This window comes from Fundulus heteroclitus, chromosome 13 (genome assembly GCF_011125445.2).
Source record: "Fundulus heteroclitus isolate FHET01 chromosome 13, MU-UCD_Fhet_4.1, whole genome shotgun sequence".
In the NCBI taxonomy this organism is placed as follows: Eukaryota; Metazoa; Chordata; class Actinopteri; order Cyprinodontiformes; family Fundulidae; genus Fundulus; species Fundulus heteroclitus.
Window position 1 is genome coordinate 22,049,168 of NC_046373.1, and position 24,501 is coordinate 22,073,668.

General features: G+C 38.8%; 3 protein-coding genes across 4 annotated transcripts; all 3 read right to left on the bottom strand.

Annotated features, from left to right (window-relative positions):
• Positions 1-415: 415 nt before the first annotated feature.
• Positions 416-2,480, bottom strand: LOC105931688 (zymogen granule membrane protein 16). The gene is given in 4 exon segments (XM_036145358.1): positions 416-958; positions 961-1,220; positions 1,378-1,430; positions 1,534-2,480. Coding segments are annotated over 4 exon segments (627 nt in total). The 5' UTR covers positions 1,569-2,480; the 3' UTR covers positions 416-679.
• Positions 2,481-2,583: 103 nt separating this feature from the next.
• Positions 2,584-6,500, bottom strand: abrab (actin binding Rho activating protein b). Its single transcript, XM_012870399.3, has 2 exons — positions 5,591-6,500; positions 2,584-3,516 (listed from the first exon to the last, which is right to left on the bottom strand). The coding sequence occupies exons 1-2, from the start codon at positions 6,334-6,336 to the stop codon at positions 3,033-3,035; spliced, it is 1,230 nt and encodes a 409-aa protein (XP_012725853.2). The 5' UTR covers positions 6,337-6,500; the 3' UTR covers positions 2,584-3,032.
• A 6,723-nt stretch (positions 6,501-13,223) lies between these two features.
• rnmt (RNA (guanine-7-) methyltransferase) lies at positions 13,224-22,157 on the bottom strand. 2 transcript variants are annotated; one of them, XM_021320428.2, is made up of 11 exons: positions 22,113-22,157; positions 19,171-19,325; positions 18,937-19,066; positions 18,677-18,802; positions 16,330-16,445; positions 16,036-16,217; positions 15,628-15,792; positions 14,753-14,870; positions 13,652-13,753; positions 13,547-13,580; positions 13,224-13,423 (listed from the first exon to the last, which is right to left on the bottom strand). In XM_021320428.2, the coding sequence occupies exons 2-11, from the start codon at positions 19,318-19,320 to the stop codon at positions 13,386-13,388; spliced, it is 1,161 nt and encodes a 386-aa protein (XP_021176103.2). In that variant the 5' UTR covers positions 19,321-19,325; positions 22,113-22,157; the 3' UTR covers positions 13,224-13,385. The 2 variants fall into 2 exon arrangements, with proteins under 2 accessions (XP_021176103.2, XP_021176104.2); XM_021320429.2 differs by lacking the exon at positions 22,113-22,157 and adding an exon at positions 21,936-22,083.
• Positions 22,158-24,501: the final 2,344 nt, after the last annotated feature.

The following is a 24,501-nucleotide window of genomic DNA, read 5'->3' on the forward strand; positions in this document are numbered from 1 at the left end:
CTATACATATTTTGACAGTCATTACTAAACTACTGTTGCGTAGGAAGGATTTTTGCGCAATGCTTAGTCACAAATTTTCAAAGTGCAATTATTGGTTTTAGTTTTTATAGTGACCTAAGGTTTGGAAATGCTACCTGCAGTTTGTCTGCCTAAAGGTTTAAACACATTTTACTAAATAAGGACCTTGGTTTTCACATAAAAAGCTTCAGCTTTGGAGTTAAAAATATATTCTTGCAAGTAGCATCTTTTATATTTTGCAGATATATTTAAGTAAAAGGCAGTATTAACCTGTTTAATTTTTTGGATTTTTTAGCTGTTGTTGCTCTTATATATCTTTGTTGAAAATCTTATGCTTTAAAAGAAAAAAAAACCCTTACGTTTATTACAGTCAAATAAAGGATCAGACGAAACCAAAAACCAATGAGAACAACTTTATTTCTAAATCCAAACATGGTTAAAACCTTGATCTATTGTATGACAAAACTGGATCATTGCAGCTTTAATTTCAGAGAGATAAAAGTAGAAATTGTACATAAATCATTGATTTGTTATTGATTTGTTAATTATTCATGAAAAAGAACAGTATAAAAATATTATTTCATCTTTATAATTAAATCAGTGTTGGAAATAAGGTGCACATTAAATTCCATGTCACAACATCTGTCCTCTGCTCTCCACATTAATATCCTCCAGAGCTGTTGGTTGGGCTCAAGGATGGATCAACGATGGCCCAGTGGGCTCCCAAGGAGCGGATGCCTCCACTCTGCCGGCCGCTGATGAAGATCAGCTCGGCCTCAGGGTGATCGGGGTACATGTTGAAGGAATCGCCAGAGGGCTGACCCACATACAAGGAGCGACCCCTGTTGGTGGTGAACACCACAGACTGCAAATAGCTAGAATACTTCCCAGAAATCTGGATAATGGCTTCTCCATCGAACAACTCAATTTCTTGGGCATGTGACCGTTTCTATAACCAGCAACAGGGGACCAGAGGTAGCCATACCGGAACTGGATACTGGAGAATAAGAGAAATGCAGTTTAAACAACTATGCTCTTTACAAAAGCGTAGCAGAATATCCAAATATTTCTTACTTACCCTCTGATGTACCCTGAGTAGTATTCCCAAACTCTCACAGCGGTGATCCTTCCCTCTCCACTGAGCAAATAGGAGCTCCCACTTCCTGACCCCACCTGTGGGGAGTACGAGTAGTGAGGCCGGACTGGAGGAAGAAAAAATAGACAACTCATGACAATAAAGCACATTTGATTAAACTTTCATGTTTTTTAATTGTCTTTAAAATAGAAAAATATAATTTGTTGTTTTTTTCCCCCCCCAGTTTCTCTAAATAAAGATAAATGCACAGCGTTGACACTCACGATCAGCTGCAGCACAAGCAGCGAGAAGAGCAAAGATTGCTGCAAAACGCATTCTGTGTATAGAACCAAAATGGAAAAACATATCATATTCTGAGCTGTTCTGTAGTTGTAATTGTTCAGGAAACAAACAAAAAAAGAAAAATAGAAATTTCTTACCTGTCTGCCTTAGTCAAGACACTAAATGGGTGCATCCAACCTAGAGACTGTGTGACTGTGTGCTCTGTGTTTCTCTTTTATGTCTATCTGGTATTGACGTGTCCTCAAACATGTAACATGTAACAAGTACTTCCACTGGTTATTGAGTAAAACGAGACCAACCACATTGACAGCCTCTGGGCGGTGCTTCCTGTCATCATGTGTCTAATTGTATTTATTTTTTTCTCTGTCAAATGTAACATGATGCGAGACTTCAGGGAAATGTGAACTTAACGTTCATAATACTATTACAACAGTCAAACTGAGAATTTGGTTTAGTATCTTAACAGTGAAAAGTGTGATTGTTTCGAATGATACATTTTGTCTGATTCTATTTTTTTCTCACTTTACTCTTGTTAAAGTAGAAAACCTTAACGCTGTTTTTGGGCAGCGGACATTACCAACTTTTCCTGGTTTAAATTTATTTTTAGTAGATTTTCATAATACAGGTCTCGGTAGAAATAGATAAATAAATCAAGCAGACAGTTCATCAAAGAAAATATTACTGTTAAATGCAGCTTTCATTGAAAGGTTGAGTTAATTTCTGAGTTAGTTTATTTCTAACACGTCTTAGCTGTTTATTTATTTTCAAATTGTAAATGTTTCTTTCTGGGACTTGTTTAACCTTTTACTGTTTTTTTTGATGCATTTGGTGTTTTTATATGCTAAATATTATATTCTATTGTTATTTGAGTAACAATAGTTGCTTTAATGCCGAAAATGTATAGTAACTATATGAATTGGCAAATAAGAGCCATAATTCTAAACATTAGTACAGTACAGTACAGTACAGTACAGTACAGTACAATTGTCTGTTAAATGTGCTTATAATAATTTACATTCCTCTTAAAAAGGAACTCATTTGTACTTATTTATTCTGGTTGAAGGTTCAGTAGCATTTATGATTTACAGCAACTGTTTTTTTAAACAATAAAACAAATCTACCTGGAACCAACATTACCTGATAATTGTCTTCATACTGTAATTTTCATCAATTCAGACCAAAAATACTTGAGTTATCAGCTGTGATCCTTTTTATTGTGGTTATTAAATTGTAAGGTGGAGCAAAAGGTAGCATTAAAGAAAATGAAATGCAATCTTTGCGTTGAATACTGTGCTGGTAAACTGCTTTGCTCAATCTTTACTGTCTCATTAACAGACAGAAAGCTGGAAATAAAGTGCAAAAGGCTAATGAGGATCTCTGTGGTACTCCAAATGTAGTTTTCAGTCGTGAAAATATTGGGTTTCACTTCTGAAGACTTCATTCAAAGGATTACAGTATTTGCAGGTTTTTGCAAAACTCTCAGACATTGACAAACATTGCCAAAAAAAAAAACACATCTTCAAGTGATCTACTAAGAACAGCAGCAAATGTGTTCTTGAGGTAATCTACAATGATGGATCCTGCAAGCTGTTCAGTCTCTGTCGCTTCCTGGTGTCTGTGACATCGGGTGTAACTATCAGACCATCAGAGTAATGATGACTCCATCATCCTGGCCCTGCCACAGCATCTCCCCTTCAAACGCCACCTTCCCATGCTTCCGGGCTCTCATTAGAATCCCCACCACCTTGTCAGAGATCCGAACATATCTGTCAAAAAGCTGTCCAAATGTGACCCGGGTCTTTCCGTCCGGGTCCGGATCAGCCATAGTCCTGATCACGTAGCACATGTCATCTATTTCACGGTGGATATGCTGCTCGGCTCGTTTGGCCCTCTCTGCGGTCTTTGTACCCTCCTTTGGACGTCCGTAACCCTCCTCGCCCTTCTGCAGGCGAAGCGACATTGAGTAATCATAGTCAAAGTATTCACTGAAGGGGTTCAGTTTCTGGCTAACTGTGTGCTCCACAGCCCAGTTTTGCCAGCGGCTCTTCAGGTTTCCAACAGCGCTGTGTTTCTTGGAAAGGGCATTGATCTTGTTGGCATCCTCGGCTTCCTTTTTATACCTAGGAGGCACATTGGATGTAGACAGGCAGAGGAAAGAAATTAAAAACTTGAAAAAATATATAGGAGCGTTCAACAGGAAGACCATGTGATCTTACTTGGTGGGTACAAATTTGAATAGGTTTATCATTATCAAGAAAGGCTCACGATTAATTAAAATGAATATTCTAATCTAATCTAAAAATTTACTTTAGATAACTGTGTCCCAAAGAAAAATCCCTAACATAATAGATATTAAACTAATATTTTACTGTTGAAAACACAAAATACAAATGTTGGAATATTCTCTCAATTAAGTTGAATTACCACCATTTACAGAAACATTTAGGCTCATTATTTTAGCTTAGAGTCTATGTGAGAATGGTTGTTCGTCCTGTTTGTCTCTGTGTTGCCCTGCAATAGACTGGCGACCTGTTCAGGGTTACCTCGCCTTTCGCCCATTGACAGCTGGAGATAGGCACCAGCACCCCTCGTGACCCCAATAGGGATAGACGTGTTAGAAGATGGATGGATTTTAGCTTAGGTCTTAGGGAACCCTTTTAAAGAGTCCAGTAAACCTTTCCATTGGACTTTTCTCCTTTCTCAAGTGTTGATCTTGGGAGAATTTGTCAGTATTTGCCAGGACTCATGTGGACCCATTTTAATACTCTGCAGAGATGTTTTTGTACTTTGTTTTTGGTCCAGATTCCTGGAATTGTAACAAAAGTCCCAAGTGTTCTGAAAGATTGTCGTGGCAGTTTATTTAAGAACCTTATTTTAAGAACCCTTTTCATGTTTGCAGACTGTTTTGTATTTATAGAGAAACTGATGATTTTTTTTACACAAGAAATGGAGAATGCGTCCTTCCTTCCTGTGTGAAACATGTTCTGACAACAGAACACATAAAGTTTACAACTTTCTTTTTTCCTGTTCTGTTTCTAACTCAGTTGACTGGGAAAAAGGTAAATGAATGGGAGAGGGGGATAGAAACCTAGAAATCTGTGTTTTTTTTTTTACCATCCCAGTCATTAGCTGAAAAGGAGGATGCTAACAGAGTTTTCTGCTGCAGGTGAGAAATTTACTGGTTATTATCTTTAATTCCCCATAACTATTTTTAATGTAATCTAAATTTGTGGACAGAGATGCACAGTTTTCCCTTTAGAAAAGAGAGTAAATTGTTTGAGAAATTCCTATTAATTAAAACATTGATCTTTAAGAAGACTGAGTTCCAAGTGTCATTGTTGTAATTTCAGGTTATACTTACATGTACTACAATCACAAAATTGATATCCTCCAGTGGGGCGGCATTGCTAATGCAAATTAAAAAAATAAATCCATCCATGAAACTGCTCTGATAAAACTCCTTTGGTCACTTTGGTCCTACACGGTATATTAAAGCGCTTTAGAAATAAAGCTGGACTGGATCTGATACACTGATGTAGTATTTTTTTATTTTTACTTTTTTAGGTGCTTTAGGTACTAAGACTACAATAGTAAAGATTTAAAAATATATACATTTTAACACTATTGCATCAAAATCTTTTTTTGTTTTCTTGAATCTTACTGCTGCTGTTGATCACAAAATTCTGACTGATGGATTGAAAAAGAGGGCACCGTTGTCTGGTACAGTGCTTACTACGAAACAAAAAGCACACGTGGAATACCCCAAGGCTCCAATCTCAGGCCACCTGGCTCAGATTAAGGATAACTGCAACATCTCTCATACATTATGCTGATGATACACATGTTTCTTGCTATGCTAATTTTTACTAAACTATGATACAGCTGATAAACCTTTGGTAAAAAAAAATTCCTACTTCCCAGAAAGCTTTTTAAATTTGATTTGCTACATTGTGCTGTAAAGGTGGGTATAGGTTCAATCGAGAACTGGCTTTACTGCACAGACTGCCAGATGAAAATGATAGTCATTCTGCAACTGGCATACAACAACGTCAAATATGTTTGTCACTGAGTGAACACAATGAGGAAGCAAAAAGGTTTTTCAAACATCCGAGAAGTTATGAAGGCACTTACGGGAGTATGCTTAAAGACGGATTGTTCAATAAATGATAAATTAAACAAGGTGACAGTACTCACATTGAGACCTGGGGTCTTTTTATCCTCACTGACTCTTCCTCAGAGTCGCTTTGTTCCCCTGCTTTTAAAACAGTCACACCATGTTTCTGAGCATCTTGTTCATTTATTCTGTCCTTCTCTCTGCCTTCTTTGTCTTGACCACAGCTGATACCATCTCCTGTTCCTCCTTCTTCTCCAAGCTTCCGCTGGTTCTCCACCTGCTTCCAGCTTTTCGTCAAAGAGGACACCATGTTGGAGCACTTCCTGCGCCGTGTGGGCGAACTCTTCTTCTTCAGCAGTCGGTCAATCTCCTCGTTGGATGGAAGAGATTCCCTCTTCATCTTCTCAGCCAGGAGGCCGACGCCTGCACTTTTCTCCTGGACGCTGCTGGACACGGTCTTCACCACCTGCTTCGTTCTGATGGGAGATGGCTGAGGGGCTTCCTCTGAGGTCTGAACGCTCCCGTTGATGGGACTTCCTTGAGATGATGATATTTGAGTCTCTGCGTTGCTTTCAGGTTTTAGGTGGGTCTGTGTAGAAAGAGGCTTTTTAGGGGCCCAGTTCTTTTTGGGTTCCTCCGGTTGTCCTTCGAGGGATGACGGAGCCCAGCCGCTGGGCTCGCTGGCTTGCTTCTTCTCGTTCTCCGTCACCCACTGCTGCCAACTGCTTGTCAGGCTGCACACCATGCTCGCAGCACGCAGCTTCCTGATGTTCTTGTTGCTCGATGGTTTCCTTTCAACGGTTTCATCCGCTTTTTTAACAGACATTATTACCTATATAAGTTTTGATAATTGCTGGTAAACCTGTCTTTTTACTCTGAATATCAGATTTTATGGAGATCTTTCTCCCCGTGCTGCTTTCTAACCTCACGCTTGCAGCTATAGCTTCTAAAGTAGACAGAGGAAACCCTAACATGACGATGGAAAGTATTTGAGTCATCCCTGTCTACGGACATGATCATCTTTCTGTGACACTGACGACCCCTGAAGGCTCATGTTTCATCACATACAGCAGAGCTTGCAGTCAGCTGTAAACAGGGCAGAGGCGAGACCAAGTGAGCATGGACCATCGAATGCGATCTATTCAAGACATTTAAAGGTTTTAACAAATTGTGAACGAAAATTTAAATATATAAGAAAATGTGTGTGTTGTGCACCGTCACTTACAAAGGAGTGAGAGGCATTCAGAGAGTTTATCTACCTACATGTAATTTCTCTTTCAGATAAGTCAAACTCAACTCTTTACAACTCTTTATTGTAAAGGGAAAAAGACTTCTGGTTAACATGTTCTGATTAAAACTTAGAAACCAGCAACTAACAAGCAAGGTGACGGGTCTATCTTGTGCTTAATGATTTTACTTTTGAAATATAGATATTTATCAACCAAATTTGATGCACCAGTATTGGTTATGTAACGTTTATTCGAACAAAACCATCAGTGTCAGTTTCCCTTTGACTTCATTATTCATTTCATTGACACCTGCAGGTCAGTTTGAAACATAATAAACACCACTGAGGCTAAATTAACCTAGCATTTAAAACAATAAAGAAAGAAATAAAGAAACTTAGCATTTAATCTGGTAAATTAGGCCCAAAACTGTCTGTGATGGAGCTCTTGGGGTTTTCACCTTTTATCTGAGCCTCAGGCGTTGTTCACTGCTGGGAAGATTGGCAGCTTTCTAAATGCTTTCCCACTTTTGAATAGATGTTATTGTGATGAGATTAAGTTTGTTTGGAGAACGTCTTTTAATTTCTCCCAGATTGATGGATGACGATTGTTTCGTCAGGGTCATTGTTGACATTTTTTTTTATAGATGTATAAATGAGCTCACTTGTTATTCAAGTACATTTGATAAGCAGCAGCAGCTAGAGTTTACTTTCCCTCTGGTATCCTGAAGAAGCAGCAAGCCTGGAGATAGTTTTACTAACACTTCATCTGTTTTAATGTATACTGCATTTTTTACACAGCTGAAAGAAGATTTAAAACATTTCCAACCTGGTATAAACGGTAATAATAATTGATTGAGGGTACATACTGTAACCTTGATGCAGTCAATGGTTCACATAAAGGTTTATTCTTTGGGCCTTCATTTCTGCAGGAAGCTGTGATCATCAGTGGTGCAAGCTTGAGATGTTTGTCAAAATAATTCAACACAATAATATTGTAAAATCTTTAGGCCATACGTTTTTTTATTAGTCCAAAAAAAAAATAGAAAATAGAAACCCGAGTAAACCCAACAGGATTGAGAATGTCTAAAAGCTTAAATGAATTACCATGCAACTCTTTAGCCTAAGAAAACAGAATTTCTCAAGCCAAACTTTGACAGTTTGATGACAACAATCCTGTGGAAAGGGTGTCTTGTCCCTAATTATTATTATTAATTGTCTTTTTGAAAATAAAAATAAATTAGCATTAAAGTGTTTGTACATTTCAGTTACGCAAAAACAAATCATCATCAAACCAGACATGAAATTTAAAATATTCTGCATATAAAAGCAACAAAATAATAATCTTTATTTTATGACATTTATCAGAATTGATCCCCTTGTCTTTTGCTAATTTTCACTTTTGACAGAAAACAGGATACTGACATTATTTTGACAGATATGATTACATGTGCCCACATATATCTTGGGAGGAAAAGCGAAACAGGGAACATTCTTCAGATAAGGAGGAAATCACACATGAAGTGACTTAATTTTGCTTTGGTGCTGCTAAAACCCTGTGTGTCTGAAATAACCGACCAGAGCAGCTCTTGTTCTGATATCACTGTGATCTTAGGTTCTTCAGAACTCATGCTAGGCAAGGGTACATGGTTCTGGCTTGAGGGTTTTTGCTGTTTATGGAGACTATGTTATGTAATTGAGTGTGTTTTGGTTTTCAGCCCTGCATTTACAGAACGAGTTGGTTTATAAATAGGAGCTGGCATATGTAGGCAGCAGCAGCTGCTGGGAATCTGTCACACAGCGAGAGTCAGTCAGTAAGCCAACACTTCCTGATCCAGTTCAGAGATACATGTTCTGGACAAACCAGCTTATTGAGTTTATACATTTGAGATAAGAAATAGATCAGTTATTTAAAAAAAAACTACTAATAAATAAGGCGATTTTTCTGACTTATGGTCTCAAATATGTCAAATGTGTTTTCTCCTTTAAATGGGCAAAGGAGCATTCCCGGGTTATCAGAGTACACTTACAGTAAACAACATAAATAAAAAATACCTTTTCTATTTTTAGACTCAAACAAAAACATTCCTGTTAGAAGTATTAAAAAAATGTCTTGCTGTCATTTCCAGGAAACTACAACTTCCTTGTTTTAAATCACACATCAGGAATGAAGAACATTAATTAAACTGCATATCATGAATAGATATGGCATTATTCTTTAATAAAAGGAAATAAATGCCTTTAGTGACATAAAATTAATGTGTTTTTCCCTAAATTAGAATTTCCAAGAGGCATTTTTTTCAAATATCATTGTTTGCCACTAGGGGTCAGTATGAATTTAGCTAAAAGCACCATAGGTAGCCATATTAGTATCGCACAAATTTGAGTAGTTCTAGTAATAGTCTGTTACTTTAAATTCAGTTTATGTTTTCAGGAACCTACAGCTCCATCTGAATACATTAGAATATTGTTGAAAGTTGATTAATTTCAGTAATTCAAAAACTGAAACTGATAAATATAGGTTAATTATGCACAGATTGGTTTATTTCACGTGTACATTTAATTTTATTTTAATTAGACTTAGACAAACTTTATTGTAATTTTGTATGCACAGAGTACATACGAAACAAAATTTCGTTTCACACAGCTTACTACAATGTAATGAGATTGTAATTGAAATCAAATAACATTACAATATACAGTGCAGCAGTGATAAGAATGTAACAGTGCAAGAGAAAACAGTTTTTTAAAAAAGGGGCAGAAGAATGTTCAACCAATAATTGCTTAAACCCCCCCAAATTCAATAAAATATGATTCTTGAAGCAGAACTGTTATATAATGACCATAAAGGCTGCGGACTTGGCAGTTGTCCAGCAGACTATTGCAAGCACGCTGATGGAAAGTTGAGTGGCAACAATAGGTCTGTGCTAAAAATAGCACAAAAGGAAATATAAGGCTTGTAGTTAGAAGAGCCTTTTTTTTTTTACCAGAAGGAACCACAAAGCCTCTGAACAACCTCCTGTTTCACAAAAATAAAACACCTCATAACAACTGTTGAGCACGGTGTTGGAGGTGTAATGATCTGGGCTTGCTCTGAACTCACAAGACCACCTCAACTGCTAAGGTTTGTCCAGAACCGGGTAATGAACAGAACAATAAGTCCAAACACAGCATCAAATCAAGTGAAAGTATAACATGAAGGTTATGCAAGGGCCCAGTCAAAGTCAAGAGCTCAACCTGGTTGAAATCTTGTGGTTGGACCTCAAGTTAACAGAAATTAATGTCGGCAAACCTTCATGAACTGATGCTGTGTTATAAAAGGTTGTGAGATAAAATTCCTCCACAGCGATGTGAGAGACAGAGGAAGACTACTGAATTGTTCCTGTTAGAGGTGCCTCTCCTAACTCTTCAATCATGGGGTGTACCCTGTTTCTCCACGACCTGCCTGAAATTAAAGAGAGATCAGCCATCCTTATGAAACATTGCAAAAACACCTGGCATTCTTTATTTCAACCTGGAGAGACTCACACAGGCAGAAGAGGCAATTGGAAAGATTTATTGATATAAATCAGAAAGTTTGTTCTCAGCAGAAGATGGGAAAGCTGTGAATGTCTATGAGCTTGGATGTTCATTTTAGGATTAGGATTAGTGAAGTCTTCCCCTGGGGTCCGGACACTGGTGGTGGAGGCCAGAGGAGACGAGGAAGCCAAGTGGAGTCTGTGAGTGTGAAGGAGGAGATGGGGTGGAGGAAGTATCTTCAGCTGAAGTTCAGGAGAATACTTGGATGGAGAGCTTCATAAGCAAAGTCCTGCAGCATGATTGGCTGAAGAAGGATGAAGACTTGATGCAGATTGGCTGGGGTACAGGCACGTGATGAGACAATCGGGGAATGATGGAGCACCTAGAGTGAGTCTTCCAGTTTGACTTTACGATTAAACTTCATAATCTAAAGAGCCATTTTTGCCCTTAATCCACCTAAATACAATTAGTTTCTAGGTTTAAAAGGTAAATTACCTTTCAGTAAAATTTACACATCTACAATCAGACAAAGGATCACCATCTTTAGTCTTTTTGATTTTAGATAGAATTCACATCATTCAACAAAACATTGCTAATCAAAAAAAGACAGTTTGCAACCCAGATGTTGAAAATTGCATTACAATGAGAATTATATATATTTTTTCAATGCTTGGTTGTATATTATCCCCCCCCTCCAAAAAAAAGTAATTAGGAACCACTCTGCAGGATTTAAAGAGTTCCCTGCAAGTTTCAAACCCAGTGGGGGAAGCATAATTTTTTCCTTATGCCACCTGCCAGTCGTGAAATTTCATTGCTCCTAAATATTCCAGTCAACTGTCAGTGATGTATAACAAAATGGAGGCAGCTGGCAACAACAGCAACTCAGCCATGTAAATTGACCGTGCGGGGGCAGCAGATGCTGAGAGACGAAGTGTACAGAGGTTACAAACTTACTGCAAAGTAAAATGCTGTAGACCTCCAAACTTCATGTGGCCTTCAGATAAACTCAAGAACAGACATAGAGAGCTTCATGGAATGGGTTTCCATGGCTGTGCAGATGGGTGGGTGGTGTTGTTTTTCCAGTGATAGGCTTGGCCCTTTAGTTCCAGTGGAAGGAACTCTGAACACTTCATCATGCAAAGGGATTTTGGACAGCTCCTTGCTCCCAGTTTTGCAGGAATGATTTGGAGATGGCCCCTTGCTATTCCAACATGGCTGTGCACCAAAGCAAGGTCCATGGAGACATGGATGAGAGTTTGGTGTGGATGACTTTGACTAGCCTGCAGAGTCCTGACCTCAACCTGACAGAACACCTTTGGGATGAATTAGACTAGAGACTGAGAGGTAGGCCTTCTTGTCCAACATCAGTGTCTGACCACACAAGTGCACTTCTGTCAAAATTCCCATCAACACTTTTACACTAATTTTATATGCAAGTCAAACAGGTGAGTGAATACTTTTGGTACAATATAGTGTACTAATAACAGCTGGTGTGTGACTGGTAAAACACCTGTAAGCCAACTTGTGTAAGAAGACGATCTGATAGCTTTTGTACCCAGTAGTGCTGTTTTATACACATCCAGAAAACTGGCGTTCAAACCAATTAGAATGAAGAATAAAAAAAGGGATTTAAGTAATTTTGGAAGTGAGATGGTTGTTGACGCCAGACAGGCAGATCTGATAATTTCAGTAACTACTCAAATACTGCAACTTTTTATGCACAACCATCTTTTGATACTAAAGAGGACTGTCCTGTCCAAAAAAGAGAAACTTACACAAGTGAGTTTGTGTGGAGAAAGATGCCTTATCTATGTAGAGAATGGGCGACTCATTTGAGATGACTGAGGCAATGGAAAGCCCATATTCTAACCAATTATAACCACAATATTCAGAATGCAGTCTCAACATGTAAAATAAATCATATCTCTAAGCAGACTGACACACCACATTGTACACCACTCGTCAATTAAAACAGGCAACCGAGACTACTCCTCACACACTAACCAAAATCAGACATAACCAGCATGAAGGCAAGGGTTCTTCCTGCCTGGCATCGGCGGTATAGGTGGGCGGTGGCAGCGTAATGATATGGGGGATATTTCCTTGACACACTTTAGTCGCCTTAGCCCCGATTATATCCAACCAGAATATCATCGCTAAGCATGTCCATCCTATCATGACTAGTGTCCATCTTCTGATGGCTACTTTCAGCAGGATAATGCACCCAGCCACATTAAACATGTTAATGAGTTTTCTGCAGCTTAATGACCTCCGCAGTCTACAAGTCCAGAAGAGCACTGCAAAAACAGATCTAAAAATAAGTAAAATGTTCTTAAAGTTAGTGTATTTGTCCTTGATTTGAGCAGGTGAATAACATTATTTGCCAATGGAATGAGCATTTTGACCCCTAAAATAAGATAATTAGACATCCTGCACTTGAAATAAGATGATGGAGATGAGTTGTTCCTATTTTAAGTGCAAAGATCTTATTCTATTGGCAAATCATCTTATTTACCTGCTCAAATCAAGGAGAAATACATTAAATTTAAGAACATTTTTACTTATTTTAAGTTCCATTTTTGCAGTGAGAACCTACGGGATGTGTGGTGAGTGTGAGCACACACTTTTTTTTGGTGGTGTCTGCATGTGGGGGCACTAGGGTGGAAACGTGTGAATGTGACTGTGTACCTGGTTTTGTGTGGAGAAAACAGTTCCAAGTGGCACTGGGAGTTCTTCCTGATACTGATCAACATCAACTGTGGCTAAAGTGTCTGTATATATCTGTATTTTATATATAATTCAAAACATTCTCTTTTTTTGCATTTTTTTTGTGGACATTGGTTGGGTAATAGTTTCATTGACTGAAGTGTGAAGTAGCATCATCTGGGCTGAACAAGCAGTTTAAAACCCTACATGACCCAGAACCTGGTCGACCTCGGGTCACCGTTCCAACATCACAGGAAAAAAAGTGGGACAGCGCAGAACTGCTTTTATTTCCAGTTTAAATTCTTTTCTCCAACAACTTTACTTTTTATCAAAAAAATATTTAAAAATGACAACAAAAAAAAGCTGTACAGACAGGAACAGAGGAACAGGTGAGGTAAGCGTTGACTGGAGTTTGATTTGAAGTATCAGGACATCTTCTGAAACACGAAGACCAAGTAGATACCTGCACAGAACACAGGAGGGAGGGGGTTACGGTCATTGTGCTGCTCAGATATAACCTTTATAGAGTCAGTTTCAATATTAGTTACATTTCTTGGTCAGAATAATTTCCTATAATTTAACTTACTGGTTGCGTCCCACTCAGATCTGCTCAGGGTTCCCTGTTTACAGACAGAAAAGAGCGTTAGACCAAGCAGGACGGTAAACTTCACTGGAGCTGAGGCCCACTCACCACTGGTGGTTTCACTCCCGGTCTACCACAGTGCTCTTTAGCATGGCAGTACTCCTCTGTGTTGTCTGAAGCCTGCTGACCTCCATCCTCACAGGGAAAAGGCTGCAAACACATCAGAATATATATATATATATATATATATATATATATATATATATATATATATATATATATATATATATATATATATATATATATTTATATATATATATATAAATAATTATAGCCTTTGTGTTTTATTTCGACATCCTTTCTATTTAAAAAATGATAACTTTATCCGACTTAATTATCTAGACCATGGGTGTCCTAACTTTTCATCATTTGGGCCAAAAAATGGAAATAAACAACTAAAAACACAAATTATGATCATTCACTATTTTACTTAACCAAATTTCCAAGATTATTTTTAAAAGGGGTTTGGGGTCTTTTGTCGTATAAAAAGACGGTCATCCATTTTTGCAAATACTTAAGGACCTGATTGAAATTTTTTTTTGGACTACTCTTGAGTCAGTCTTTCTTTAAAAACAGTCACTGTATTTAGCCATTGTTTTAAATGAATTAAAAGTTGATTTTGGGTCACTAAAGCCTGCATTGTGGTCAACAAATGTGGTCTTGTATATACTATGAAATTAAAGATACTTTGTGTTGCATTTAACATTTTCCATTTTAAGAAAACCTTAACTTATTATAAATTATAAATGTGAGCTCTGTGATTGGTCGAGGGTGACAGTAGGAGCAGAAATAGCAAAGGTAAGATGTAAAACTTAGATCAGAGAACTGGTCTCAGTTGTAAAAATAAAAATGACCAGAAAGAAAATTCAAGTCTTTTATGCTTTTTATCACAAACTAATTATTGGAAAACTCTGATATGAGTTAGTTGAAGGTTTTTTTTGTGGCATTAGTATTTGAGATTGAAAAACTGTCACTCTGGGTCCCTGAGCAAGACCCTTAACCCCAGATTGCTCCCCGGGCGCCGCACAGTAGCAGCCCATTGCTCCTCAAGGGGACGGCTTAAATGCAGTGAACACTTTTTTCTGTATGTTGCAATGGCAATAAAGATGATTATTATTATTATTATTAAAAAGAGATTGACAGTTGTACCTCCAGAGCCATCATTTTCATCATGAGGCTGCGATGTTGATCCTTTTTCACTTTTTCTTCAAAGAACTCTGAGAACCGCTGCTTCAGCACCAGACGCATGTTGTACTGCTTGGCCATGCTGAAACACAGGAGCCTCAGTGTTACAGTAGTTAGCGAGATCTGAAGTACCAACTCGGCCCGACTCGGTTCTCAGGGTTTTCCACTTGGTACTGGTATCACCTCCTTTTTTAGTGTCTACTCGGCTGGGGATCCAAGGGAGCCGAGCCGAAAATACGACATCAGAAGACCGCAGGTCACTGATTGGCTGGTGGTATTTCCACGGAGCACTTTGTGTCGTCCTTGTACTGAAATGTTCTATACAAATAAATTTGCCTTGCCTTGTCTGCTGATCACAGCCAGTTCAAAGTTCTTCTCAGGCTTAACAAGGACCAAGTAAAGACTTTCAAGACGAATGCTTGCCATATACTGTTTTATTTGAAGGTGAATATATGTTTTGTTTGTGTTTTCTTTTCATAATCAACATATGTGACAAGGCTGCTTTAAGGAAAATGGCAACACTGTGGTCCAGCGACAAGGTCCAGACATTTTTGTGCTTTTTGGATGATGGGGAAATACAGAAGTAGCTGGATGGAGCATCCAGAAATGAGAAAATCTTCAATTGCTGCATTGTGTTTGTGTTACAAAGGTCAATTTGCTTAGTTAGGCTGCCTTGCTACGATATCCCCACCTCAATTGCAATGGATCAGAACCATGTAGAGTCGAGTAGAGCCAAGTTGAGTTGAGCTGTGCTGAGCAGATATTATGGAAAAAGATCATCCACTAAGGTAAAATAACATTCATTTTCCAATGAGGTTATTTTATTAATTAAACCTTACTGTTCAAAAAGAGGAAAGTAGACAAGAAACTCGGGAACGTCCACCACGCCCTCCAGGCTGAAGTGATACTGACATCCAAACAGAGGATAGGAGCCTTTGGACTGAAAGGAAACGTTGAAGACCTCGTTACCGAAGGACAGGGAGTCTGATGCCTCTATGCGTTTACTGAACAAAAGAAAACAGACAGAAACACAATTAGGACATTGTTCTGAACACCAATCTGTATAATCTGACCCAATCTGTATAATATGATTGAACTTGACTTTGTAAAGTGCCTTGAGATGACATGTTTCATGATTTGGTGCTATATAAATAAAATTGAATTGAATTAAAAGGAATGTTTTCTCCAGTCTGAGCAGGTATAACATCTACAGGGCCGTTCTTAGAGAGAGGAAACCTTGCGCTTACACAAGCTCGTAGGCATCTGGCGTCGTTCCAATGAAGAAGCCTCCAGGTTTGAGACGCTCGCAGGCGTTTCTCAGCATCATGTCCGCCTTCTGCTCGCTCTCAAATGAGTAATGATACACAAACTGACAGCTGCAGATGTCGAACATCAGCTTGGGGTCCTCCAGCTTCTCTGACAAAACCTCCTGCACCAACGGGTCAGAGGGAGAGAGACCCGACTCATTACCACCTCTGGGATAATTGATCTCAGGTCATGAAACCATCTGCACAGATGAACAGATCTACGTGAAACTCTACCTTTGAACAGTCTGCGGTGATAAACTGGGCACTGAAGATTTTCTCGTTAGAGTAGCTTTTCCTTTTCATTTCTTCGTATCGAGTACGGCACTGGTCTACGGACACTTCTGCAATATCTGGAAAAAAAGAGACACGAGGTGGAAATGCACTGATGTTTTCAGCTTTCAACAGTTACTATTAATAACAACAGGATTTACACTTGAATGAGTCAGAAACGTAATTGTAATATATAATTTTAACCTTCTTTCCTGCTACTTATTAAACATACTTATTTTCTACAATATATTCACTGAAATACTTGAGTTGATAATACACTTTTTCCTTTTACCGTATTTTTCAAACTATTAGGCGCACTTAAAATCCTTAAATTTTCTCAAAAATGTATGATGCACGTTATAATCTTATTGACCGATTTTGTGTGGTACTATGCGCTCAAAAATCTGATAAAATGTGTAAGTATGACTTTGGTTAGCAATGAAGCTGCTCTGCTCAATATATTACGGTCACTGAGCTATATAATACACTGGAGTGCTGATTTTGCCGAAATACTGAAGTCACTGGCCGCCATCTTGCTACTCCCTACTCTCACAGAATCCCATAGGATTCGGTTGCAACAACAAGCAGTTTTCTGGCTGTGTGAAAACGTTTCATAGGTAATTCTACAGTCAGTGGATGTACTAACACTATCAACTACTAGGAAATTATGTGCTGAAATATTTTACATGTTATTCATATTAAATATATATATATATGTATATATAAGTATGTGTATATATATATATATATATATCTATACATATATGTAAATATATGTTCTTGTATATTTTTATATATATATATATATATATATATATATATATATATATATTTTTTTATTATTATTATTTTTTTAATAAATAAAATGCAAAATACTTCAGCACATGACTTTCTCAGTACGTGATAGTTTTAGAACATAACATAAAAGTATATGGCATTTGACATTTTAAAAGTCTTAAGCCCCCCCTGAACATGAGAAAATCATCGTTATTCGATGCTGTAGCGCACATATTCCCTAGTTACTGGGGGGAAATAGGGAGTACCAATATGGCGGCCGGTGGCTTCAAAGCGACTCGTTCTAATAGCGGGCGATTAGCACTCCAGAGTATAATATAGCTCAGTGATTACTGTACATTGTGTCACTACCTGATAGGACCCCTGAGCCGTCTTAAAGACTGCCTGACTGTAACGTCAAAACTAGAATTGCATTCATGTGAGGCAGCCCACATACACGGACGTAGTTCACTCTGCGTGGACTCCCCGCTTACAGGTATGTGCAGAGCTAAATTTTTATGACTGCGTACACGGTGTCACACTATAAACTTCTCGGTGGCAAGAAGTCTTTACAGCGAACTGTTTTATATGTGACACTGAGCTTGATACACTGAGCTGCTCCAAGCAGGCGGTCACAAGGACGCGCAGCATCACAGTCCCTCTCTGTTCTCACTGACAGGTGGGAGTCTGCTGGAAAGGAAACGGCTCTAGGTGCTCAGCTAGCTAATCACACATTTTACCATCTGTTCTGACGCTTCGTCTCACTGGCAGAAAGTGTGGGAATTGTCCACCACAACGTTTTAGATCATCATCTTCCTGAAAGTGACGATCCCTTTTCCGGCTCTTTGGCCGATTTCACAAAGTCATACACTCCAACAGTGGATTAGGAAGAGAAACAGGCCCACAGCATCACTGATTAGGGTTATGGGCTGGTCTACATCCCAGTAGAGTCTGGTAAACTCCAAATGTTTGCATTTTTGACTATAGGACAGAAAAGGCTTTTTTTTCCCTGTCAGGCTTATGGATAATGTGAAATAGCTGCTGTGGACATGTGGTGACCCCAGCAGTCCCTCTTAGCTACAGTACTTTCCCAGGTAGATGTTTTACCTTCCTAACCATCCTGTGTGCTGTCAGGATTGCAGATATGACCACATTTACTCGGGTAGCTTAAATGCCACGCCCTCCTGTCTTAGCATTTTGAAGAGCGATTAACAGAAATGGGGTTCAGCGTATTTATACACTTAGTGAAAGTCAGGGAGTGCTATTAAAAAGCTTGTAGACACTCCTAATACTTCCAAAAAGTACATTTAAAATTTTTGGGCTGGAAATAAATTGTAGGGATGCCAATAAATGTTAGCATGTTTCCTCAGCTGAATAAAGGTTTTTAAATTACAGGTTGGACTGTTCGTGTGTGAAATTATGCTACTGCAGTAGATTAATTTAATTTAGGAGACACCGGCATCGGGAAGATGAGGAAGTTTGTCTGTTCGTTGTGGGACAGCGGGTCTGAGAGAGTGAGTCTGTGACCAGGGGTTACCTGCGCAGACGATGTGACCGATGCCTCCTCGCCTCCACTTCAACAGGTCTCCTCCTTTACCACAGCCGAGGTCCAACACAGACACATTTCTGCTCCCTGCTCCTCGTACCTGCTCCAGGATCTCCCCTGTCAGCGGGAAGAAGGAAAAAAATAAAATATCTTAACGTCGGCCTGACCTTTCCCCGCCGAGTTCAGTGGAGCTCTCGACTAAACGAGCAAGAGACGCGGGTCGTTTTCAGCGTCGACTGACGATCCGTTACCAATCAGGACGCTCTTCAGCCAGTTGTTAAAGTTCCTCATGTAGAAGATCCTGCTTTGGCTCCGAGCCGCCAGGCCGACTTCCTGCAGCGCGTTGTAGTGAGTCGCCACCTTCTTGCTGTGATCGGTCCCCTGGAGGATTGACAGCGGCTCAATAACTGCTGAGGGACGGATTAGCTAAACGGCATGTTCAAGTCCTGGCAGACGGCGACCGGACAAGGTAACAATGAGCCTACCAGCTTCTTAGTGGGGGAAGTCTCCTCCTCATCCTCCCCTTCCTCGTGCCGTCTCTTCACCGCCGACTTCTGCTCCAGCTCTCCGTCTCCTCCTGGTGTTGCTCCTTCCTCTTCATTCGTTCCTCCCTGTTTTTCTTCTGCCTGCTCCATCGTTTCTGTCAGAAGTGAATGGAGGACGGACGGAGAGAGGGAGTCGTTAAACATAAGATCCTCCCAGTTTTAAATAGTTTTTTTTCTTCTATAAATTAAAAAGGTTTCGGAACACAAGAGTCAAACTCCAGTTCTTGAACCGTTGCATGCGCCTCCAGTCCAGAGGCGCATGCAACGGTTCAAGGACACCCTTATATTAGAGCCTCTATGTTCAGAAGAGGTCCAACATGTCAGAAACACAACAGCGAATAAGATGAAGAAGGAGTTGGTCACAGCCATCAGTAAACGTTTGAAAAATCCGATTACCAAAGATCAAATATTAAAAATGTTCAGCTAAATAGGAGCAAGAGATTTAACAAATGCTAATTGAAAAGAAAACTGAGCAGTTCAGCATGTAGTTTAATTAAATAATAAGAGAATAAAAACAAGCGTAGTGCTTCATGGACCCTGTTCTCAATACCAATTTGAGCATAATTACAGCGGCAAAAAAAAAAAAAAGATGAATTATTTTTACTTTATATTTAAAGTGTTGTAATCTAATCATGCTCTGGATGTTAATACTTTATTTTGCAAGAAATCCGCAGCCCTTGACGAGCGTAAAATACAGAAGTGATTAAATGTGAGTAAGAATAAAAAGCTCAGAGAATGGTGGCAGCATTGGCACGGAGAGCTTTCTTTGCACGCTGCTTGTTTTTTTGTTGTAATGATAATATGCAAAATGCTGTGTACAATCATGCTGTAGAAAGGCAAACCGTATTTTAAAATGAACCGTCAACAGCACTGGAGATATACAATCTAAATGTCACTTCTCAGCATGAAGAGCTGCTGCTTTCTGCACTAGTTGTGTTATGTGTGGATTATGTGTTAATGTCTGATCGATGCAAACAAAAACTGCAGGGATGAAGCTGTGAAGCCATCAAAGTGTCGATTAGTGTCTCCGTAACTTTGAGAGGGCGGCAGCCTTCGCTTTCAGCCAATAGCCTCTTCAGAATCACCCTGTTTATGCCGACACAGTATTTTCATTGAGTCGACCTGGGTTAAACTCACAGTTCACAAACAGGCCCAAAGGTCTGACAGGCTGGTGTGTGCAGAAACAACACTAAAGATCTCATAAGTCACTACAAAGTGATTTTAACAAAGATAAAAAATAAAAAAAGATAAACTGTCAGCAGAAAGATGAGACTGAAAATAAAACTCACTGACAGTCGGTTTAAAACCAGACAAAGCAGCAGCAGCGGCGGCGCAGAGGTTTGCATAACGCTGTATGTCCCTCCCTGACGTGACCCGACAGAACAGCCTACAGGTAAGAACACGTCCTACATTAATCTACTCTGCTTCATCTAATTAGCTGCAGCTCATACACACTCTTCAGTTGCACTGATCGTTTTGGAACTTCCTGAGCCACGAAAACGAAAAAAATTCCAAAAACAAAAACTATTTATTTCTAAAGACAGATTAAGCTTAACGGAAATAAACTACAAATTGCAAGCTGTTCTCTATGATGTAAACAGTGACCTGGGCAAGGGCTCATTTATACTCATGGTGGGAAAAGAACATTTTCCCACCATGTACCGATACGCATGACATAACCTAAAGAAGTTAAAACACCCACAGTATCCACTAATAATTTCAAGATGATCATATAAAATGTACCGACGTAGGAACGTCATGGTTTGTCTTTAGGTGTTGTTTTTTTTGCTTTCTGCTGCATTATTTAAACGTTTTACATTGCTCTATTTTTTATGTGGCTGCTCTCTTGGCCAGGTCTCCGACATAAGAAAGATTTCCAATCAAAACGGGACTTCCTGGTTGCACAAAGGTATAAAAATTATGATATAATACGTTGAAATATTGGACAATAACAATGACGGTCATGATTAACCAACATTTTCCCGACTCTTCTATTTTGTTTTATTTTTTAATCAATGTAATGTCCCTTTCGCTGATTATACATCAAGTATGGGCATAACTTCACCAAACTGGTCAAATATAAGATAGACATGCAAAGTTTAGATAAAACAGCTCCCTAAAAATTACAACAAAGCAATCTGTTGCAATGATTGTGATTTTGCAGACATTAATTAATACCGTTTTTGGCTACACTGTGTCGCTCTAGTGCTGCTACTATTAAGGACCAGATGCACTAATATGGGGGTTACAGTATATATATATATATATATATATATATATATATATATATATATATATATATATATATATATATAACCCCCATACTGACATAATAATAAAGATGCTTCCGCTTCCAAATGACAGGAGTCCGCTACTGAGAACCTGACACTATGCAAGTCAGATGGGTTAGAATGCCTTTACATAATAAGGGACCCTGCCAGACAGAAATCACACGTTTGACTGGAGATTGCGTCTGATTTCCTAATAGCAGCAGGATTAAGAGGATAAACATCGGTGCTCGAAACGGGACTGCTGGTAATTTTTACTTTTAGTTTACGGGTTTAGCTGGACCGACTGGTTTTTATCGTGTTCAGGTAAAACACCGCAGACCTAAAATGAACCCGGAGGAGAATCCTGTCCCTTCTGAAACACCAACTACTCTCACTTGCTAACACGATTAGCAACCAAATAGTTAGCAAGCTAACCCCTGAAACAGCTCCGTAAGTGTTAGAAAATGACACATCGGTTTATTCTGGCCGAAGATGAAACTCGTCCACAGCTCATGCCCGTTCGATGCCAGCCAACCTCAGACAGGCAAGTAAACTAGAGCTTTGGTTTACATAATAGCGCTAAAAGTTGTAAAGAGACGTCCAGCTACTCACAGTAATCTGTAGGAACGACACATGCGCAGTGAGCGACTTCCTGTTTTAGACATTATGAAGAGCAGATTCCGCATTGACTGTCATGGCGCATAAATTACGGTCGCCATCTTGGGGCGGTTGACCTGAGAAAGGTACGACGACATCACAGGCTAATGCCTCAGTTTTCTTAGGCTTTTTCATCAACTTGTCGGTAAAATGATACAATCATGTCATCTTGTTACTTTATTTTACTAAAATTAAAAGGAAACTTGGTATTGTGGTGTTTTATTTACATTGTTTCTTGTTAGTGTTTTTTTTTAATTGCAAGGAAGTACAAAGTCTTCATTGAGTTGTGTTTTTTAACTTTTTTGGAATGACCATGACCTGGATGACTGAGAATCTTCACTAGCATAAATAAGTCAGCTATCATCCAAAACTGTTTTCCAGCAGATGTTTACTTTTGTATACAAAATAATACAAATAATTTTGTATTATTGATAGAGCTCAGAGAAGAATGGCCAGACTGGTTTGAGCGGATAGAAAGGCAAATACTCATATAACCGCTTGTTACAACCAAGGTAAACTGAGGAAACTGAGGCTATAATTCACAGAAGCTCACCAAAATTGAACAATAGAAAATTGGAAAAACGTTGCCTGGTCTGATGAGTCTCGATTTCTGCTGCGACACTGGCACGGTAGGGTCAGAATTTGGCGTCAGCAACATGAAATCATCCTGCCTTGTATCAACGGTTCAGGCTGCTGGTGGTGTAATGGTGTGGGGGAATATTTTCTTGGCACACTTTAGACCCCTTAGTACGAATTGAGTACCTCTGGTACTGTTGCTGACCATGTCCATCCCTTTATGACCACAGTATACCCATCTTCTGATGACTACTTCCAGCCATGTCATAAAGCATGAATTATCTCAGACTGGTTTCTTGAATTGGCAATCAGTTCACTGAACTCAAATGGCCTCCACAGTCACCAGATCTCAATCCAATAGAGCACCCCTGGGATGTGGTGGAATGGGAGATCCGCAACATGGATGTGCTGCCGACAAATCTGCAGCATCTGTGTGATGCTATCATGTCAATATGGATCAAACTTTCTTAGGAAGGCATGGTGGCTGAATGTGTTACTGGATCAGCCAACGCATGCACCTATGGGCTGATACCGGTACAAGAAAAAAAATATATATATATTGGCCAATATATCGCCCTCTCACCGGACGATATATTGGTCAACCTCTAATTTTTGGCATAATTTATCTTTTTTATACACATTTTCTTTTCCACTTATTTTAGTTTGGTATTGTTGCAGTTCTGCTAATTTTATTTACAAAATGATGCCGGCGTTTTAGTTTCTGCACCTTCCCTTAGCCATTGCAACAAACTCTTATCTCGATATCTATTTGATCATGCAAATCTGATGTGTGTATCTATGCATATCTATGCTCTGATCTTGTTTCTATACAAAAGATGGATTTTTTCTAAATTAAATGAAAAATTTCTTTCTTTTATGTCTTTAAAAATAACTTCACTTTAATACATTTTAATATAACTCCAATTCTGCAGCGCTTTTTTTTTGACACACATCTTTGTGTTTGATGAACTCAACTATCACAAAAGGGGGGGGGGGGGTAAATTCATTGAAAGACATACGTATTTCACAAATTATAAATCTTGATTCACATTTTGTGATGTTTTATTTATTTATTGTAAATGACAAGGAGGTCTTTGTTTTGTATTTTCAGACAGACAGCATTGTTACAAGATTTTGTAGTGTCCTTGAAATATCAATCACATTACATCGAAGCAATCTCCAGCACTGTATGACCCTCAAGTATATGATATGACCCATATTGTCTATTCAGGACGTCTCCAGATTACAGACTGTTATAAACAAATATTGAAAATTGACCATCGAAGAAATGGCAGGAATACAACTTCAGAGTACAAGAAAGTAAGAAATGGCCTTTGGTACTGTACTGACAGTTTGGGAAAACAGCAGGAAAGTAATAGTTGTGTGGTTTAGTGAAACAGCTGGCTGGGAGAGTTTAAGGATTTATTGATATATTGTACTCCTGTACAGTAGGTGGTGGTATGCACCTTACAGTTTTGGGTGCCCTCTGATTTCCTCCAGTAAAATGAGACAAGAACAATATGATGTTTCTCCTGTTAGTTTACACAGACAGTGAAAGAGCAAAAGATCAGGAGATGAATAAAAGCAACTCAAACATGATTGCAACAAAACCAGAAAGGTCAGGGGAAAAAGTATTAGACTACCCTATGTTTTATTTAATTTCTTGTTCATTTTAATGTCAGGAGCAACAAAAAGGCACATTTGGAAAAGTGTAAAATATAACACCAAAAATACCTCATAAAAGTTTCATTTAAAAGCTGGTATCTGG